The sequence below is a fragment of the Sycon ciliatum genome, chromosome 1, assembly GCF_964019385.1.
Source record: "Sycon ciliatum chromosome 1, ocSycCili1.1, whole genome shotgun sequence".
Lineage (NCBI taxonomy): Eukaryota > Metazoa > Porifera > Calcarea > Leucosolenida > Sycettidae > Sycon > Sycon ciliatum.
The window spans coordinates 23,683,313-23,705,355 of NC_088643.1; the positions used below are offsets into that span (position 1 = coordinate 23,683,313).

At 49.2% G+C, this 22,043-nt stretch overlaps 2 protein-coding genes and 1 non-coding gene across 3 annotated transcripts in view; 1 reads left to right on the forward strand and 2 right to left on the reverse strand.

Annotated features, from left to right (window-relative positions):
- LOC135819217 (uncharacterized) overlaps nucleotides 1–13,038 on the reverse strand; it is a 26,998-nt gene extending 13,960 nt beyond the window's left edge. The window contains exons 1-7 of the mRNA XM_065332385.1: nucleotides 12,698–13,038; nucleotides 9,860–10,844; nucleotides 9,391–9,453; nucleotides 8,964–9,019; nucleotides 7,611–7,699; nucleotides 6,866–6,942; nucleotides 1,321–4,370 (exon numbers count right to left, since the gene is read on the reverse strand). Coding sequence (XP_065188457.1) covers nucleotides 1,321–4,370; nucleotides 6,866–6,942; nucleotides 7,611–7,699; nucleotides 8,964–9,019; nucleotides 9,391–9,453; nucleotides 9,860–10,844; nucleotides 12,698–12,800 — 4,423 coding nt within the window. The 5' untranslated portion in view covers nucleotides 12,801–13,038. The remainder of the gene's footprint in view (nucleotides 1–1,320; nucleotides 4,371–6,865; nucleotides 6,943–7,610; nucleotides 7,700–8,963; nucleotides 9,020–9,390; nucleotides 9,454–9,859; nucleotides 10,845–12,697) is intronic.
- Nucleotides 13,039–13,197: 159 nt separating this feature from the next.
- Nucleotides 13,198–13,289, forward strand: Trnay-gua (transfer RNA tyrosine (anticodon GUA)). The gene is given in 2 exon segments: nucleotides 13,198–13,234; nucleotides 13,254–13,289. It is a non-coding gene; the product is annotated as a tRNA-Tyr (tRNA).
- A 357-nt stretch (nucleotides 13,290–13,646) lies between these two features.
- LOC135819106 (dual adapter for phosphotyrosine and 3-phosphotyrosine and 3-phosphoinositide-like) lies at nucleotides 13,647–15,893 on the reverse strand. Its single transcript, XM_065332262.1, has one exon. It carries the CDS (start codon nucleotides 15,373–15,375, stop codon nucleotides 14,620–14,622), a length of 756 nt encoding a protein of 251 aa, XP_065188334.1. The 5' UTR covers nucleotides 15,376–15,893; the 3' UTR covers nucleotides 13,647–14,619.
- Nucleotides 15,894–22,043: the final 6,150 nt, after the last annotated feature.

The window sequence follows — 22,043 nt, forward strand, 5'->3', positions numbered from 1 at the left end:
GGTCGAGTGGTCGCCATATCCGAGTGATAGCCATTACAGGTTTTACTGTAAGTGTCCAGCTTACACAATCCACATACATATCCAACAGGATATACACATTCTCACTTACACACATACTCACTTACACACACAAACACACACAAACACACACAAACACATACAAACACACACAAACATATACAAACACATACATGCACACATGCACGAACACACACACACCATTTGACCATTTGACGCCCATCGCCGGAGGCGATGATAGCGATGCTACAGCAGAAGCCATAGCAGCTTGTGCTGGGATTGCACCATTCAACAGCTTGCAAGGCTGAAGAATTGACCGCCAACACACACACACACGCACGCACACACACACACGCACACGCACGCACGCACGCACGCACCATTGACCATTGGACCATTGGACGCCCATCGCCAGAGGCGATGATAGCGATGCTACAGCAGAAGCCATAGCAACTTGTGCTGGGATTGCACCATTCAACAGCTTGCAAGGCTGAAGAATTGACCACCACTATTCAGCCTAGTCTACACCACACAGCTTTGAAGTGGCTTTTTTCTGGCCAGTGAATCCCTACTTTTTGGTCTTTTTTTCTTCTTTTTTCCCGCACACACATCACACCACATACTCCGGCATGCACTGGCTGTTGGTAACCACCCAGGAGAATGAAAGAAAAGTCAGGAAGAGTCTGAGAAAGAGAAGAAAGACGTGTGTGACCATAATCGTCGGGAATCGAACCCGCAACCTATCGATTGGAAATCGCTGCACATACCACTGCACCATATGGGACACACACAGGCATGCACACACACACACACATACACACACTGAAAATGCAGTGCCTCGGGGTACGGATGCTTTACCACACATCTTCGTAACAGTCAATTAAGGGTCATGACGGTACAGAAGCACACAGAGGAAACACTCCAAATGTGCGAGTGCTCTACCGCACAAACAATAATATACTTGCAGAAGAAGCACAACTTCCTTATGCTGGGCCGCAATAGGGGTTTGTCGTCTGCATTCCCATTGTGTACTTGCATTAGAGTCGGGTGGACTCATCCACGCTTGTCAATAGTATCCACAATACTATACACATAGTGCACAAGCACAGGTGTATTAGGTTTCAGAATGCTCTGTCTCCATATCAACGTGTTTAGCCTAATTCTCGAACTTGACAGCTAGTTTGTAGTGTATTTTACGTGTTGATAACAAAGTTTAAACAAACACTCACAAAAGTACAGTGATTCAATTGGTAAACCCTAGTCTAAAAAGTTAAAAGCAGCAGCACAAGTGATTTCACTAACCGAACCCAACATCTCCGAACGCCAGCTGCAGCCGCAGTGCCAAGTCGTCGCTCATCTGCATGATGACCGTGTCGGGAGAGTTGTCCGCGACCAGCAGTGGGTCGCCGGTGTCCTCACCCGTGTGCATCGCCACGGCCTGATGATTGCTGTCGCCGTGCGCCGCTGCCGCCGTCGTATCCTCATTCTCAAACCATTGCTCCTGCAGCTGCTTGGCCATGCGCTCATCATCGCTTAGCCGATGGCCAGCGTGAGTGGATGGCGATGCAGCGAGTCCCGCCTGGAGGTCACTTGATCGTATAAGATTCTCAGAATCACTATCCACCTCCATATCCATGAACGCCTGCGGTCGGCCAAGCTGATCACTAGCTCCAGCTGCAAAGTGTGACGGTCGTAGAATTACGCCGTCATGCTGATCAATACCGGAGTTCTCCACCTCACCACCGCCGTCACCAGTGGTAGACTGAACGAACCCGTCATCGTCCTCATCAAGCAAGCTCATCATTGCCAGTGATGCATCGCCACTGCTCCGGCGCAACGCCTGTACCAGCTCACGGACGGAGTGATTGGGAAACGCTTCCACGAGGAATACCACATTGTCCGTTTCCACCTCGTCTTGGCACAGGTCTGCATCATCTTCCTCTTCTTCTGCTGGAGGTGCTGTTGCCATTGCTGCTGGGCGTGTGGTTGCGACTGCTGCTGATGCAGTAGCTGATGCCACTGATGCTGTCCCTGCATTGGCTGTTGACTGGACACTATGCCCATCAAAGCCGTAGTCAGTCCGAGTGAGCTCACTGGCTAGTTCCTGCTCAGAGACTTCGTAGCGCAGCGGTGGCGAGCATGCCATAGCATGTGCACCACTGACTGCTGGTGCTTGCCCTTCGAAATCAGCAACCTGGTCCAGTGAAGATCGAAAGGAAGAGGTCTTTGCAGGAGCGCTCTCCAGACTGAGAGGACCGGACCCTAAGCTGGAGGGCGACGACACAAGATCAAGTGGGTCTGGTTCGCTCACATCGCTCGTCTGCAAGCAGGAGAACTTCACGGATTCGGTCAGTGGAGAAACGTCCTGGTAGGGTGGAGAGACCACCACTGCTGCTGCTGCTACCTCTACCGTCCCAGGTTCAGGCGTTACGATTACTATAGGTTCTATCAGTGTTTCCGTAGCAACAGCACCAATGATACTGGCGGCTTTGCTCCTGTTCACGGGCTCGTCTGCACCCACGGCACTGCTTGACGGCTGCCCTGAAACTGCAGTCAGAGAATCCAGTGCTATATCAGAAGGTGGCAAGGATGCGGATTCTGAGGCGCTGATCACCCTTCGCAGTCGGGCGCCTGGCGCCGGTAGAGATAAGTCAGGCGAGAACGACGGGACCGACTCTGCACGCTCCACTAACCGAGGCCTGCTGGACGGTCTTGGGAGGTTTGAAAAGCAAGGTGCCAATCTGAAACGTGGGCTAGGCAGTGAGGCATACGGTATGCTGTGTATTTCTTGTGCATTGGGCAGGCCGGTGGTGGGTTCCGCAGTGATGATTAAGTTCTCCTCTGACATTGCAGAGGCCGCCGCAATTTGTTCATTCGGCGCAGCATTCAGTACGGAACTGCCAATGGAAGGTGCTGATGGCGGACGCTGGCGTACCGGCAAACGCACTGAGTCTTCATAGGCTGGTGGAGCCGGCTCTTCATCCACGGATTCATAGCCTGTGGACGGAAACAGCTCTGTAATGGATGGCCCGTCTGCTTCCTCCACCTGCACAGGGAAACCACCGGTACTTCTACCGGCACCGCATGACAGCAGCGGACTGCTTACGGACACCGTGGCAACGTCGGGAAGCTGATGTTCCCGTGAGTGGCTGAGGTCATGCTGACCTGAAGATTGCCCACTAGAGCACTGCGTGGGCATGGGCACGGATGAATCGCACTCATCAGCAGCGACCGGATTGTCACAAGTGGCCAATGGCGACTCGATGTCCATGTCACAGCTCGTCGAATCGGACATGTTCTGTTCTCTGGCCACGAGGCGGGCCAATGCTGCTTCGCTGCGTACCTGGCCTCGTGTAGTATCAGTGCTGCTTGGAGGAGAGTAAGGACTACCAGCCAGTTCCGAGCCAGCCATCACGGACGTTGCAGGTGACTGGCACAGGATCTCGCTACTGTTGCTTGGAGGAGAGTACGGAGTGTTACCAAGGCCACTGATCCCACGTGCTTCATGACGGTTACTGGAGTCAGGAATAGTTCCCTGACCAGGTACACGTTGGGCGGAGTGCTGCGCACTGGCATCACGCGGCACAGTGTGAGGCTGTGGTCGTATCTCCTCGGCCACCGCCGTTGCCGCCGAGTCCACACGGCCGCAGTCATCAGGCGAGGACATGGCCACTTGCGGTGGAGACACTGGCACATCAGACACCGTGTGGACAGATACGCCTGGAGAGTACGGAGAGTCTGCCATGCCAGGGGTGGGTGACTGTGACGAGTGAAGCCTGTCAACGTGCAGACTTCTACGCTGGCTGCTAGTATCTTCAAAGAGCCAGTTTGATGGAGACACCTTAGATGCAGACGAAGGGGGAAGGTTGACAATGGGACCACTCAGCTTGACTGGTGAGACATCACGGACACCAGCGGGTGTTGATAGAACCTCATGGGAGACACTGGAGTCTGGATGGTGCCTTACGAATGCCGGCGCCCTTGCAGACGATGCAATTGCGTCACTTCGATTCGTCTGGCCTCTGGATTGCACGTCCAAATGGGTCACTGGAACGAGAGGATGGGGAGTACTTGTGCTGGCAGCTGGCGACGCATCTCCTCCGCTAGCAGCGGCAGAGGCACTGCCCTGGGCAGGAACACTGCCTCTTGGTCTGGGCGGAGGGCGTGATTCCATATGACCGGGTGGCCGTACTGTGCGCCCAGGTGACGCGTGGTGGTGATCGCGCTGCGGTGATGGACGAGATTTGCTTTTCGGCGCGGCAGCACCCACAATGGCGTTGATAGTGGCGTCTGTACGGAACCGGTCTTTCATCAAGCGGATCTTGTCCGCAGGCACTCCGTGCGAGTTGCGTCTGCACAGCAAACATCAAAGCAATGAAACGTCCTAATGCCTATTGTTGGCGATTGTTGGAGGCGGCAACCTGGAGTTTTCTAACGGCTGTAGAGCCATTAATCATAACATTTGACCAAACACTGACTGAGTAATGAAGGCTTTACCGACCGATCACTGATGAACATGAACGATGCACCGACGGTTAAGTAAATATACATGTGGCAAGTGGGATTGGTACTGCACGTACAGAACACAGTATTCAGTTACTCAGCAGGAGCACAGCACTCCACACAGAACAGACACAACATTCCCTACACTACGGACCAGACGCAACAAATTGTAAGAGAACCAACGAGCAAAGGACAACATTTAATGTGGACATTGGTGAGACAACTAGGGAGAAAGTGTGAGCTATGCATTGGTGAGACAAATAGGGGGAGCGTGTGAGTGTAGTGACTATGCATTGGTGAAACAACTAGGGGAAAGTGTGAGTGTAGTGATGATGATGATGATGATGATGATGATGATGATGATGATCATGATCATGATCCCGTCCGCGATGCTGTTGGGGACACCCGCCAGCTGGCACGCTCGACTCGGACAAGCAAAATGCGGAGCCTATGCAGCCGGCAACAAGACATTAAGGCGGACTTGAGCTCGGAGCAACAATTTCTTGTTGAAATCGCGTCCGAAAAGGGAGTATCGTCATGGTTGACTGTTGCCCCGCGGTGGCAAGATGGAACCATCCTGAAGAAATCCGACTTCCGTGATGCCCTGTGCATCCGCTATGGGCGAAGGTTGAGTGGGCTACCCGATTCATGTGTTTGTGGTGTGCCTCTCAGCCCCGCTCATGCACTTACCTGTGCCACTGGCGGCTATACCATTGCCCGTCACAATGAGGTGCGGGACTTGGTTGCTGGACTACTGAGGGAGGCTGGAGTGGTGGACGTAGAGACGGAGCCCCGGCTATTGCCCTGCAGCAGTGAGCATTTGCCTGGTGGTCGTTCCCTCAACCGATGCGCAGAAGCTCGTCTGGATGTGCGGGCTCGCGGCTTTTGGTCGTGGCAACAGGACGCTTACTTTGATGTGCGGATCACTCATCCCGCAGCGTCTGTGTTGTCTCGATCACAAGCCCTGAGTCAGCTGAAGTCTCACGAGCGAAACAAGAAAAATCAATACGCCAGCCGTGTGGTTAACGTGGAGCGCGGCTCCTTCACGCCACTTGTGTTCTCGACGTACGGCTTTAGTGGCCCAGAAACTACTCAATTCCTGAAATCATTGGCCTCCCTGTTTGTTGAGCGCCATACTGAACTGAAGTACCCACTAGTAATGGGCATACTACGCACCCGTTTGTCTTTCTGCTTGCTGCGATGGGCAGTCACCTGCTTCCGCGGTTGCCGCGGTTCGTACGGCAAGAGGCGACAGCCGAACTCATTTCTGGCCCAGTGCCGCCAGGCGGAGTAGGGTGCTGCCTTTGGCCTCAACTTAATATAATGCTATTTGGTTTTTCCCCTTTTATTACTCTGTGTTCATTGCTTGTTTTTGTATTGATTTACTTCCTTGACTGCTTTTGTGTTTCATCATTTTCCGGTTGGTTTTGTGTTGATTTCCCCTGTTCACTTTACATATTGTAATGATATACATTTGCTTTGCCCGTAAAAGAGGCTTTTCTCATGATGATGATGATGATGATGATGTTTTGTAAGTCAATCTCATTCTCCACGCTTTGCTGTCATTTGGTTATGTTTTAAAGTAGTTTTTATGACCTGATGTTTGTTTTTTATATTTGTAGTTCTATTGTTGACATCTTGTGTCTTTTCTGTGGGTTAAAAGGTTAACTTCATCCTCGTTTTCCTATTGCCTTGTATTGGAATTTGCCCATAAAAGTGGCTACGGTGTGATAATGCATTTCTATAAATTATTTCGTGTTTTAACATTATTTTCAGAAAATTGCTCTTACAATACCTTGCGTTTTATATTCATAATATTGTTGCCCGTAAAAGCGGCTTGGTCACATGATGATGATGATGATGATGATGATGATGATGATGATGATCATGCTAATACGTGAAAGAGTTGTGACAAAGCTTCCAATCTCTCTTGTGTAGTGACTATGCATTGGTGAGACAGCTTTTTTTCTAAGGAGAAAGTGTGAGTAGTGAGTGAAGTGACTGTACATTTGTGAGACAACTAGGGGAAAGGTGTGAGCATAGTAACTGGATCTTTCTGTATGCATAGGTCTGACACAAGCCAGATACTTTGCTTGCTAGTTCTCTCACAACTTTCGCACAGAGTTTATAATGTCGTCAAGCCATTTAGGTCTCTTTGTGCCTGTATCGTTCGCACCAGGTGGCTACACACTGAACATCAATAGACGTGACGCAGCAGGGACGGGAAAATGTTATTTTATATCGCCCAGTAATATACACTGTCTGAGCCAGACCCATATCGTCCTATCAACGTTGTGTGTGTCTGTGTGTGGGGGAGTACAGACAGTAGAAACTCTGATCTCACCTGGCTAACTCCTGCACATTCCATTTCCAGCTGGTAGTGGGTTCTCTGATCTCAATCTCGTAGCCACCATCTCTTGCCTACAGCATAGAAATCATCAAGGAAAGCAAACCACTGATAGAAGTCCAAAGGGACGTCACAGCATGTAACAGCATGTCACAGCATGTACATGTTGCACTCGAACTACAGTACTGTTGGGTGCCGAAGAACGACCAGGCTAGGATTTCACCATGCACAGCATACCAATGTATACACGGTGATTCAACCGTGCATAGAGCTACGAGGCCGACCCCCCCCCCCAGTTCTTCGGCGACCAACAGTAATGTAGGCACCACCCTGCTGCTGAGAGATACAGGAGGGGGGGGGATTGACAGGGGGAAAGATTGCACCACCCTGCTGAGATAGTCGGGGGGGGGGGGGGGGGGGGGGGCAGAGACAGGGGGAAAGATTAATTTTTAAATTTTTATTCCAAGCAATACATGGCTGGGGTAGCCAATGACCACTTTGCGTGGCGATTGCAGGGATTTTATAGCCAACCACGGCTAACAAGGAAACGAGTAGGACGTCAAAAAGAAAAGGAAAAGAAGAAAGAAGCAAATATGCACCACTCTGCTGAGATAGTCAGGGGGGGGGGGGGGCAGAGACAGGGGGAAATATGGTACTGCCGGACTGGTCATTGAGCTCACTCCAAAACACGTAAGATAAGAGAGAGGCTAATCGTGCCAAAAAGCAAGCAGGCAGGACATACCATCACAACATACGGCTTCATCTCCCAAAGCTGCGTGTTGGTATTGTCCACCACGATGGGTGACACACCCTTCGCAACATGATCTTTAGCTGAGGGAAGAAAAGAGAGAATGCCAAAAAAACAACTGCTGCTTTCAATAAAACAGCACAGAGGGGAGCTCAGGGCTCTCGTTTAGCTGGCCGTGTTCACCAACATGGGAATCTCAATGGTCAACGATCATCCATACTTTACAACACATGTACAACACAACTTTGGAAAGGGACCATTCCTGGAACTTACAAAAAAAATGGTATCTTCTCGACGGCAGAGCGCAGCGACAGAGGCGAGAAGTATTTTCTTGTCACAGCGGTTTTTTCTTGTGTTTTTCTCACAAGTGAGCAGTCATCTGATCAATTTTTTACTCGTACATTTTCCCATCTTCACATGTTCTCTAGTCCGCTGCGCATGAGCACGACTGGCCAGTCGTCTTGAGGTACCCACCCTCCCTCCCTGTTTTTTGTACTTGTCAGATTAGGCTCTCCAGTATAGCCACTTGGGGTTTTACACCCGGTTTTTTCCCTCAAAAAAATAATGCGTTCGTCGGCGCGAGGGTTTTTTCCTGGCTGGCTCGGCCCAGACGAATTAATCTGACGGTCTCAAGTGGTGCTTCTGGTTTTTCGGTCATTGCTCTCTCAGTTGCTGCCATTGCGTTGCTTTCATAGACTATACTTCTGGCCCTCCTAACCGCAATACATATGTGCTGTTGTTTGGTGTGCGGTGAGTGTGGCTTATCGCTGTGCGAGAATATCTATTCTGTTTGTTTAGCCACCTATCATCTGATAATAATTGTTATACTGATATGCTAGTTAAATAGCAACCTATAAAGTTACGTGCATCTTTATGGACTAAAGACGTCTGCACACACACACACAACAGATATGCACACACAAACACACACACGTGCACGCGTACACACACAGAATTGTACAAACAACTGCACGTGTACACACACGGAATTGTACAAACAACTGCACGTGTACACACACGGAATTGTACAAACAACTGCACGTGTACACACACGGAATTGTACAAACAACTGCACGTGTACACACACGGAATTGTACAAACAACTGCACGTGTACACACACGGAATTGTACAAACAACTGCACGTGTACACACACGGAATTGTACAAACAACTGCATGTGTACACGCACGGAATTGTACAAACAACTGCACGTGTACACGCACGGAATTGTACAAACAACTGCACGTGTACACACACGGAATTGTACAAACAACTGCACGTGTACACGCACGGAATTGTACAAACAACTGCACGTGTACACACACGGAATTGTACAAACGACTCTACCTTTAGATTGGCACCACTCATGAGCACGTCCGATCTGACTCGGATCAAATTCATACCTGGACAAGCAAACAACACAAGCCAGCATTGCCACCACCTCCAAAGAACACAGGGGGAGTGTGAGTAGTCTGGGGATGGGACTATACTACGAGAAGCATTCACCGGATTCGGGTGCATGAAGCAAGGCTGATGTTGCCTTTTGCTCCTCACAGATCACTGAAGCCAGGATTTCCAGTACAGTCAGCTTTAAATGCACAGAACTGTTGTGAACTGAAGCTGATCATGCAGAACACACAGGGGTTCTTGTCGTAAGAGTGGACCCAAAACAGCACATACAGTACAGTACTGCCATGCATGCTGCAAGTGCGGCTACAGCGGGTGCCAAAGCATGGGTGCGAGAAGTGCAAATTTAGCGAAGAACATCCCTCACCGGCCATCGCGCATGAAGTAGTAGTCTGCCGACACGATCTGTCCTCTCTCACTGCTAAGCTGCCTACAAGGAAAAGACAAAAAGAATGAATGCTGAATGAGTCAAATTGTTGAAGGGGCAATCAATTGAAAAATTGAATCGGGGTTCATCAATAGTTAGCACCACCCCGAGTCAGAATCGAAAGGGATTTGCTCTCCATTGAGTAGAGTCTATAATTGACCGAGAGTGTGCCGCCCTATTCCAATGCCCTCTTGATGATGTCAATATGGTTTGCATCGCTAACTTTCAGTCACGATATTCCGCTGACGATGGTGACATGAAAATCGATTTTGGAAAACCTTGATGACTAGACTATGTTGAAATGTGGCATGTGTGATCATTATGTTGACGACAGAATTCATTTTATTTGTTGCTATTTTACCATTGTTGTCTCCACGTGGTTTATTTCTACTGGTAATCAACTACTTACTTTGCCAGATACGACTTGCCGCTGCCCGGTAGGCCGCGGAGGATGTACATGATTTTTTCCGGTGCTCGCCTGCTCTCCACCAGCACGGGTCTTGCCGCTGACGTTCCACAGTCGTCAGCAGCAGCAGGCCAGTGGCGCGGTGTGTCCGCGGTCAGCACCAGAGGTGAACACTGGTAGCTGTTCGACATGGTCGTCCGTTGATGATAGCCGTCGCCAGATACATCGCTGAGCCCAGCATGCTCCCGCGGATGACCAAAACTTGGCTGGCTAGACTGTTGTGCATGTTGGCTAGAGGAATTCGCGCCGCTAGACCAAAGCGATCCATGCCTGTTGACCTCACTGCCCGATAACGTTGTGTAAGCGTTTTCCTCGCTCCGCCGACTGTCGTACACCGGTTGAACGGGTGAGTAGTGCACATGTGATCGTGTAGCTGAAGCATGAAGTGCTTCGCTCTGTGAGGACACACCAGTGGCCGCGGCAGGAGACACGGAGAACGTACAGGCACGGACGTCTTCGGCCGAGAGCGGCGCTGCCACCCCGGGAAAGATACGTTTGTCAGGCTGTCGCCGGTCTGACGGCACCCCAAGCGGACTGAGAGTCTCTGCGGGTCGCTTCTGACGCTGGCTCTGCATGCGCACCATGCCGTCAGGAGACACCTGCACAGCTGCTGTCGCAGCTAGCCCGTCCGGGGTGGTGTCCTCGCCAATACTTGTGACATCCACTGCAGCGGCCCCCGCTAGTTCTGCATTCACCTGGCGCTGCAGTGTGTCTTCAGACACTCTACCAGCAACAGCAGCAGCAGAAGAAGCGGAGGGAGTGAAACCCATCTCTAATGATGTCGGGAAAGAACTGTTGCCCAGTGGTATGTCTTCATCAGCGCTGCACTCCAGTCTCAGGCGGTCGAGTTCACTACTATCATGCTCGGGAGACACGGTCTTGCCATCGGAACTAGTCATTTCCATTAATACCTGAGCGGCATCGGCAACTGAAAATAAGCAATGGAGAGGGAGAGAGAGGGAGAGAGAGGGAGAGAGAGAGAGAGAGAGAGAGAGAGAGAGAGAGAGAGAGAGAGAGAGAGAGAGAGAGAGAGAGAGAGAGAGAGAGAGAGAGAGAGAGAAAATTTAGCCCAGAGACAGTACATGTGCTCAGTATTTCAACAAAAAAATATCTACAGATACATAATTATAGAGCACAACCATTGGCAAAACAACTTCAAGGATAGACCCCACAGGTACATTCCAAGAGGCTGTCGTGAGGGTCCCCCACAGAAATTCGCGATCTCACAGCCGTGACGAATTCCACAAATTCTGCCACATCAAGTTTTCTCAATATCATTGCAGTCTCTGCAGAAGAAAGTAGAACTAGCAGGATCAACGATTGTCTAGTTGTGCAGAAGAGGTAGTACAGCCCTAGTGGTTGCACACGGCCCACATATGATGCTACCAGGGAGTACTAAATTTTTCCGACATATTTAAAACTAATTTTTAGTGTTCAACCGGGTAGCGTGGGTACCCTAGATGATCGACCCAATAGCAGTCGGGTACTTGATACCAACTGAAAGAGAAAAAACTACACATTTCAACATTCTACATGAATAGCGTGAGCAGTTCAGACCAGGGGGTCGTCGACTCCATGGTTCAGACAAGAAATACGATCAATCAGTACATGCATGGTATGCGTATGGCTCCCTCTGAACAAAGTCAGTGAACGTGACCACCACTGCCCCCTTTTCAAGTACAAATTGTTCTAGTTGTGCTACATATTGTGCTAGTACCGTAAAGTACCGTTAATCCGCCCCCCCCCCCCCCCCCCCCCCCCACACCACACCCACACGCCCCCCACACCATGTTGCTTCCCAGCTGGGTTTTCGGCAGGGGCGGGAATTAGATCAAGGCTGTCAAGTGCAGTACGATGTACAACAACGTGGAGGATCAGACTCGATGTGCTGGATTGTGCACATTTTCATCCTGGATTGGCATGGATTGTGTACAGCAGTGCATGCGTCGGTTCAACATCGTATTTCATTGTATACGCCGAAGTCGCTTCACAGGTAGAAAATCGACAGGGGGCGGATCAACGGTACTTTACGGTGTGCTCAGTAAGATCTTTTCATTTTGATTTCATCGTCGCGTTTCATCCCATGTATCTTTGGTGTTCTTCCTTCTTTCCATGTCGTATTGTTTGAATAAACCGGTTTCTACCACAGAAAACCAGGGTGTAGCACAATAGGTATTGTACTACTCCCTGCAGAAAACAGACCGTACTCGTAGTTTGTACATCTGTATTGTGGCGACCCTGCATCAGAGCACCTCTGCGGTGTGGTGACCATGTACCACCAGCAAACTTATAGCCGTCATTTTGCCTCGGCAGTACCTACGACAGGCATTTGCTGGTGTGACGAGGGGACTACGCTGACTATACTTGAGTTACGCGTCGGCGTACCGATGTACGTATTTCACGCCAGGATTGCACACGCAAATGTCCCACCAGGGCCACCACCAGCGTAGTCATGTGACCATAGGATAGGGGAAATGGACCCTTCCCAGGTAAATCCTCTTCAATACTTCATGCAACCCACGTATATTTCAACCGTACAGACTTTCAACCTGGGTTGAAATTCTCATGTACATGTAAAAACAGTCATAGTACAGTCATGTACTCGCCGACTTGCTAGCTACACACAGTTGACTCGTTTCGATGTTTGGACCAAGCTTGGGACACACGGACAGGAGCTGGATCATGGAGAGGGTCACATGTGTGCGCTTTACGAGAGAACATACATGACATACAAGTACTATAAAAAACAAGGAGAAAACTTCAAAAGTACGCCAACCCTACCTCCCTTGCACTGGCCATACACCAGTCTTATGACACCCTCATCGATGGTGCTTTTGAACATCTCCAGGAGCAGGGCTTCATCGCCATCGGTGGACTCAGCCATTGTGAATTAACAGAAATCTGAGTGTGGACCTGACGATGGAGAGTTACTAGCATACTAGTACACAAGGTTTAGGACCATCCTACTGCGTAAACAGTGCGTCTAAACGGAAAAATACACAGTCGTGTGCAGGTTGTTTTCTTCCTCCCGCGCTCATGTAGAGATGCCAGATCAGAGGCAGACGATCCAAGACGTAGCTAGAAAGCTTTGCAAGCTCACACACATACACAAAGCTTTTGAACTAAATTGAAGTGTATTTTTTGCTTCGAAAGTCGAAAGTTTCAGCAGCATTACTCATGCATTCGTTGGATACACACGAATGACGTCAGCATGACCATGCATGATCTGAGCGCCACATACAAAATCTAGAAGTAGTTACCTTACGTGGACAGTTCGTGTACCTTCGATAGCTCAGTTGGTAGAGCGGAAGACTGTAGTGGCTTCTTGTAAGCAGTAATCTTTAGGTCGCTGGTTCGAATCCGGCTCGAAGGATTTTTTCTTCTTTTTTTCTTTTTTCATTGTGAGTACTAGTACATGGACAGGTGTCTCCCGGCACGGTTCAGAGCAAAACAATTGATCCTGGACGTCCGGCTTACAATGAATGTCACTGTACTCGGTGTTCTGATGTTATTGTTGGCTGCTTGTACGCACGGCGGGCTGCACACTGCCACACAGTGAATGGTTAAAAAGCAAACTGGTCACGAAACGATAATTATGATTCTGTTCGTGAGTCATTAAAATGATATTGGCACTGATATCATTTACACCGAGGCCCATGGGCAGCCTTGGAATTCCTTTTTTCCTTGCACAGCCCACGGTCCGCATTTCTCACCGTATACCTGTAACAGCTTCAATAGTAATTTTTTTTAAATAATGTTTTGTTCGGTCAAAGAAGATAGCGTCGGGCTAGTACTGCGATACAAAGTTGAAACTTACAGTGCGCTGTATGCAAAAATAATTTTGATTCATAAATGGAGAACTGAAAAAATTTAAAAGCTACTCTTGGGCTTGAGTCATGGCTGTCACTCATTTTAATACTCATAATGCTCTGGTCATGGCGGTGTCACGGAACGGACCTAAATCAAAACTGGACTAGGAAATAGATTAATGCATTCGAGAGCTTTCATCAGCAAACATTCCGCGGGAAGCATAATAATCCAGCCGTACTTCCTTAGCGACCTTCTATGTTACATGTACGTGGTAGCGGAGCACTGAATATAGTCACCATGACAATACAATAACAATACCATAACAATACCAAGCCCACCGCCATATTATCGGGGGAAGATAATGGTGGCAATATATAATTTCATAACTTTGTCACGTGCAAATTTCCTCAAAACTTGGTGCGGCACAGAGTAGTGGAAGATGCCAATAGCAGCAACAGACTAACGGCGACAGTTGGCTTCGACAGCGGCGGCTTGGAGAAGTCAAGTTGACACACCCTTAGTTTCGGCTCAAGACTGGCCCACTTACGGTGATAGAGGATCAAGAACCTTGCAGGCTACAGATAGACATACCTTGTCAGAACAATAATCAATGTGACTCTAAATTGACCTGCTCCGCCGAAAGTGCATGGGAGCGGCAGCAGCAGTAGCGTCGGCAAGCAAACATACTGTGCGCCCGGGGCGTGTCATGTGCATATAGAACTGTCTTGATTCCCTATCCTCGCTCAGGACAGCTGTGTACGCGGCGCACAGCCAGTGCGAGCTGAGATGAAGCAGATGGCCGAGAGGGTTCACGACGTCACCACTACGAGTATGCGCTTGCTGGCTATGCTGCGCTCTAGTTCATCATCATTCCAGTGTCATCGCATCAAGCATCAGAACTGCATTGTGCCTTGGCCTTTGCGAAGTTGATCTAGCTTCCACTGCAGCAGCCCAATCCACTCGTCCGCCTCCTGTGCCGAACCGGCGAACATGAAGAATGTCCGACCGGGAAAGACGAGCCGCATGCAGTTTGTCTTGCCGTGTGTGGTGTCACGTGCTACTTCTGTAGCCTGCTGTAGGTCAAGCGCTCTCAGCGGTTCACTGTCGCCCCGTGCTCGGTAGTAGCGCAGCTCGTTCTTAACCAGGACAAACCAGCGCGTCAGCCAGTTTTTTCGGTGGCCGCCCATCTTGGTTAGATAGCCTTCCTTGGACGCGATTGCAGTAGGCGCCGGGTTTGGCCCTGCTGGCGTCTCGTCACTCGACGTGCGGCCCCACTCAGCGTGTACACGGACGGTCTCGTACGCCGGGGGTTCATCCACAGTACGCGGATACGGGTATTTCAGCAGAGTCAGAACGCCCGACTCCCCGCCAATCAGAGGTTTGTTCTCAAAGTGCTCAGCAAAGTCTCTGAGGGTCTTGAAGCGTCCCATTCCGAACGCATACTCGCGACCATCCCATGTGATACTGATGTGCTTGACGCTGTTCGCACATCTTACAGATAACGAGTAGTCGCCAGGCTTGGTTGTGCTGGTTCTCAGCAGGTAGCTACCGTCCACGCCGTTCGCCATCAATAGGCCCTCGGCGACGTGCCTGGATATGTCTTTGTGAAACCACTCCAGGTCTTCAATGTCCGTTGGAGACGTGGCCATTTCGATAGCCTCCTTTCAAGGTCACAGATCTAACTCTAACAACTCCTACAGGTGGAACTCTAGCACCACCACCACCACCACCACCGCTGATTCCTAGACACAGAGGTTTAGAGTTATCACAAGCGACGAACTGTTCTCTACAAAGCACCGCTGCAAGCAGGAAACTCAACAACAGCGCTGCTCCGCTCGTTGGCGGCGAAAATCACTCGTGAAACAGTCAGCACCAGTCGAACTGCTATCATTTGGTCGGAGAATCAGCAGTTGATTTTTGTACGCAGTCTAGGACGGTAGGTAATACGCTGCTGGGACCTAGATAGCGTGACAGCGTCGATGATGGGCTTTCCTTCTTCTTTATCTTCTACAGCAGTCCCTACGCTTGCTTGCCACGACACGCTTCATCAAGTCGTCGCCTAACCACTTTGCAAACCTAGCGTGACTGCAAGTGCAAAAGAGCAGTCATTGGACATTAGTACAGCTCTACACTTTCGAGTTTCGTTCCCATCTTTGACTTCATCGAATCACATCAGTAACTGGTGGGTCGGCTAACTCACACTCACACTGTCACAGGCCAGCCGCAGCTCGGGCACACGACACGCAGGCAAATCGCAAATACGGAGATTTTACCATGTTGACAGTCAGCGTGGGCCTGTGTAGTCTGTGGCAGTTTACCTGTTTAGTTGGTGAGCGCGAGCGAGACAGCCAGTGTAGCTTGTTGAATATTGTTGTAGCTCCGCATAGGGCCAGGGCGCTAGGGCTAGGGCAGGGGGACATGCTCGTAGTCGTACAATCAAACCGTGCAGCATAATCATTGATGATAATGCGCGACTGCGAGCCGGGACTGGAGTGGAGACTCGCGTTGTTGGCCGTCTACCGACCGGCATAGGTTTGTCCGTCGTAGATCTGGGGTTGCACCGTCTCGATAGCAAGCGAATAGTTCTACGCATTGACTTTAGTTTTTCAATAATGATTGATGGGTACTGGAAATTACTTGTCTGAGTTGTCTCATGGCTTGAAGGTCGAGGGACGATTCGTGGTGCGTCGCCTGACGAGATGGATGCTTTCTTCTTTCGGCTTCAAGTTAGCGAAGGTCTTACACTCTTCCTTGCTTCTCTGTCTTCTGCGTCGCCCAACTAACTTCGAGCACTTGTAAGTAGATGTAAGGCTCTGCCTCTAGCTCTGGTCTCCTTCCGTCGTGTTGCCACTGCCTGTGTAGGATCGGGCGAGCAGTAAACATAAGCTCAATGGCCCGTTGCAGTTTAGCGGTCGGACGCTTTGCCACGGCAAGCAGGTCATGTATTTCGATGGTCCTCATACGACCTGGGGAAGTCCATATTTGGAAAGCCTGCGCTAGAAACCATTTCCTGTTCGAGGCGGACAGACATGGGTGGTGCGGTCGACGCGTCGCGGGGTCCATGGCCACACATTCAACACGGACAACAGGTGAAGTCTAGCAACAGGTGGAGAGTTGTAAGTCATGTGACGTGGGGCTATTCCTGGATGGCACATGTACATGTACATCGTATCCCAGAAATCCCGGTGACAGCCTCATTCGCAAGCAACAATTAATTTACATGCCTGTACTGTGACTATTGTACATGGCATAGGCGGCCGTGGCGGAGTCCTCAGACAGTAGATAAAGACTAACGACACACGTTAGACTATAGTCGTAGCTGCTCCTCGTGTGTAATAACCAGACATTGCCATGAAACTCAGAGTACTAACAACAAAACAGAGTTTCTCGCCAATGTGAACTTGTGTTGCAGGCTCCTCTGCTGATCTGATGAGCACTCATGCGCAAGTCAACGGACACTCCGCTTTGTAAAAATCAGACTTGTAATTAGTGCTGATCCAACGCTCTACACTGCGGACGAGTATGTAAAAAGTAAAGTTTGCACGTCCGCGTTACCACCGGCTATAAATTGCGTTGAGAGTATAACTAGAAAAGCGTCGATTAGATGGGGGCGGCGCACGTGCTCCAAAATGCCAGCTTGACCAATCAGCAGTCAGCATTTCGTCGCATTTTTGCTCGAAGTAGAAGTAGGGGGTGTTGATTTGTATACAGTTGATCGACAGAGTGCAAGGCTGGGAAGCCTGGGTGGTTGACACCGCAATATTGCGGCTTCTGCACGCCACATACTCAGACCAATACAAGCTGATATTCTTAGTAAAGGTTTTGTTTTGTCGTTGTGGTCTAGGTCGAGCGCCGAGTGTAGCTTGGCCACGTGGCACGTGCACCATGCAATACGTGTACAATACAGTGCAGCTCTAGTCTAGCCTCTAGGTGGCAATACATTATTATTTTGTCATACACCGACTACGTACAGCCAAGTAGAAGAAGGTGGCTGCTCTCGCGCTTTCTACCGCCGAAGTCGCAACATCTCAGTTCGTACAGCCAAGTAGTACAGTGGCAATACATTATTACGATGTAAGCTGTACCAGTCATGTATTGTAAAACAGGTGCCACATCAGAAGGATCATACTCTACAGCACTGTGTGCAGTAGCAGAGAAAATGGCCGACTCATTACTCCTTTTCTGTCAGCTCCGCTGTCGCCCAAACCACCCCATTGTTCATAGACGGTGTACTTGTGCCGCGGCTCAAACTAATACTTGCGCACTTCATCAAATAGCCTTCCCGCCTCCATATTTATTACGGGGCCCATATGTTAGCCGTTAATTACTTATAATTGGGTTTCCTCTCTCTCTCTCTCTCTCTCTCTCTCTCTAGTACATTGTATGCTGGCCGCAGAGCACGTTTTTCGCTGATTCTACCCGCAGCACAGGCAACTTTGCCTCTGTTTCTTGCTTTCTCGGAATGGCCGCTCCTTCTTCCTCATACCACCAAGCTCACGTCACGCCCCAGAGTCAAATCAAGAGTACATATTAAACCTTGGGGGGTTATGTACTCTTGGAGTCTTGGTCAGATATAGCGCACACGATGCCAAGTACAACCGGAGAGGGTTGTGTATTCTTGGTTGGGGTGATCGGCAACTTCAAGGTCAAACCACAGAAAGTTGTGATTAGAAATTGTTATACCGTAGACCCGTAGTGTACAATGCAGATTGGGAGAGCGTGAAGAAAGAAAGGACAGAGGCTGAATGAAGGACAGTAGAATGATGTGAAGGCTCCAATCCGACATCAATAGCCTCGGAAGTGGTGGTTTTAACAAACAGAAACACATCCAGGAAGGTAGTCATGCCGACTCCTTGTCTCTGGTTTGCATGTACCGGTTAGTACCGGTAGTACCGGTAGTTGGACTTGGAGCATGGTAGACCTGGGCTACAGTACGTAGCTACGTAGAGCTAAGAGGTGAAGACCAGGCGTGCGGGTGGAGTCGCGTGAGTGGCTTGCACTGGCTACACTTCCTAACACATCGCTAGAACAGTCCGAATCAGGGAGTAGTACACTACCAATATACATGTACATGTATGTGGCCCTGGTCCGAATCAATCACAGTGCAGGGCTGCTTATGTGAGGTGGTGAAGAAGACTACTACAATGTCATGTACATGACTGTACTCTAACGTCACAGTGAGTAGGGGTTTCCACAAAAATTTCTGAATTTTTTCTGAATTTTGGCGATTTTTTGATTTTTTGATTCTTTTATGAATTTTGAGTCCCTTTTGTTGAATTTTGCCATACATTACCCACTTGCATGGTTGGTTTTGGGTTTCCAGTAAGCTGTTGGATGCCATCGTCCCATCGACCTGTGTGGAGAAACCTTGGATCAAAAAAACGAGAGAGCTTGGAAGCTCAGGGCCCTACGCTATGCTTTTTTGCCTAGCTCATCGTACATGTTATTAGAAGTGATGGAAATGTGTTTTTCCGTTGATTGGACACATAATCACACGCATCCATTGCTCAATCATGCATCATTCGGATTTTCTGGCGTTTTTGTAGCAATACATTAAGCTGTTGACCCAATGAGGTAAGTCCATACAATACGATACAATACAATAAAGAAATTAGTGTCCTTACGTTGATAGTGTGCTTGTGCTTAACTGCTGCTGACGGCCGAATGCATGGTTGCCTGTGGAGCTTTCAGCAACTTGGCTCTCCTGTACTAGGCATCCTGTCTATGCTTTCGTAATGCTAACATTATGCTCGGGATAGCAGTCGCTACTGATCTTCGGAAACTTGGCCTGACTATCACTCACAATACGATATACCGCATCATTCTATTTCCTATTTTTATTTTTCTCCTCAGCTTCTTCTTCATAAGCTGTTGACGGAGACTCCCTCGACGGAGACTCCCTCGATTTAGGCTAAGGCCTGTGGAGAATCCATAAACACATAATACAGATACAGATTAAGTGATCGTTGGTTGCTCCCACAATTTCATCATACTGTTGTACGACATGCTATACGACATCCTTCTACCGTACAACACCGTATCGATGTCTGGCGCTAGCGCGCTGTCGCCTTGTGTATTTACGGTGATAGGGAGAGGTACGGGATAGCGCTAGTCGGAGGTCCGTCTGCCACAACGAAACAGATAGATATACACCTTGATGATATGGGGGTTTCATATAGTTTTTAGCAAGACAGGTCACCGTTTGTCTGGTTATTCAGTTTTCAGATACATTTGGGTTAACTAAGGTCTTTGTTCGTCATGGATTTACCTGCTCGCGAGGAGAGCCTCACATTTCTAGAGCTGCGAAGATTCTGCGAAGTATGCTACGATCATATTATTATGCTTCGTTCAAGTAATCTAGCGGATCCAACGACTGTTTTGCCTCTAGATCGAAAAGCACCAGATGAGAGCAGACTTTGTTGGGGTGCCCCGTTATTCGAGAGTGATGTTGAAGCGGTGACAATGTTTCTCCCGGATTTCGAAGGTGATCCGAGGCGTGAATTCCTGCCGGTTTGCCGAGCAGGACGGAAAGAAGCTGTACGTGCTATTGTCCAGTTTTTCTTTCATTTCAAGTATTACGAAAAGTCTCAGGGTCCCGACCGTTCTACTCTCTGTTTAGTGCCATCCAGTATTGGTATGAACAGACCGCCAGTGTATGGCTTGTACAGCGTCCTGTACATTCTCGGAAGGACTGGCCTGAGGGTCCTTCGTGTTACTAGGATCTCGCTCACTTTGAACGTACGTATCGTATCCCAGCGAAAACAAATATCCGTAGCGAAAGTGTTCATTTTATCCCAGTCATCCCAGTCGCTCGTCAGAAATCCTGTATTATTGCCTTGGCATTTGAAGCCTCATGTCAGACAGATCCGACGAAAACTGAGGAAGGAAAAGAAGAGGAGAAGAAAGAAGTGCTAGGCAAGAGGCAACACGCGTATTAGTTTACTTCCCAAACATTTGCTTGTGTTATTGCTCAGATAAGACTATTTTAATTGCTATTAGGCCAAAACAAATAATGACCTTGTTTCCGGTCGCCCGACCGGGCTACTTTTTCCCAAATTCTGAAACTTTTTTTGGTCCCAAATGTATGCAAACGGTGGCAATGCCATGTGTGCAAGTGCACTCAACGAGTCATAACTCAGTCAAATCTCAACCAAATTCCACAATCGAAACACCTACAAGGTAGCAGAGATTCTCAGCTGTCGGCTCGAAAACCTCCGGGGTCGATACGAGCTAGAATAACGGAGCTGGAATGACTCGAACTGTTTGCTTGATTTCTCAGGATGTACGAAAACAGGAATACACCACATGCTGTACAAGAACAGTGAGTCAGTCAACTTTGACATTGATCCTTGCCATGATATATGTACAATGTTCATGTGTAGGTGCTCTTGTCCATCAATACCACAACGATTGAGGAACCAAAAAAAGTATCCAAAAAAAGTTTCATTCCGGCCGACCGAGTCTCCTTTTTGAGGGGTTGCCGACCGGAAACAAGCCTATTTTTTGTTTTGGCCTTATTAAAAAAGTTTTGAAGTATTCTAGCTATCTCTGATGGATGTCGTGGTGGTGTGTCATTTACCATTCATTAGTTGTTTACACCGTACACGGCATGCTATGCTGCTGACTAATACAAAGACCTTACTTCCAGTCATAGTCTGTTGTACAAACTGTGACTTGTGGATTGTAGATAGTCGTTTTCCATGCCGTCTACGTAGAACTACGAAACGTTTCCTGTGACCGGCGCTGAATCGCCCGTTCCCGCTTATTTTGGAGTCGACGGGATGTCTGTCCTGACGTTTCCTGGGACCGGCGCTGACTCTGCCGATCACGGGCGTTCTGGACTCGACGGGATGTCTATCCTGACGTTTCCTGGGACCGGCGCTGACTCTGCCGATCACGGGCGTTCTGGACTCGACGGGATGTCTCTTCCGGCGTTTCCTGGGACCGGCGCTGACACTGCCGATCACGGGCGTTCTGGACTCGACGGGATGTCTCTTCCGGCGTTTCCTGGGACCGGCGCTGACTCTGCCGATCACGGGCGTTCTGGAGTCGACGGGATCTCTCCTCCGACGTTTCCTGTGACCGACGCTGAATCGCCCGTTCACGCTTATTTTGGAGACGGAGGGATCTCTCTTCCAAAGTATGTTTTTGCTGACGCATCCTATCACCTATTCCGCAACTAATCCATTCTAATTTTATTTCCTCCTCATCTCCCTATTTCTTACCAAATCTCCCTCTACATCAGGGAGTCGTATACATATACATACGAATATTGTGGCTAGCTGTTTGTGGCCAGCTACGGGACAGATACGGGAGC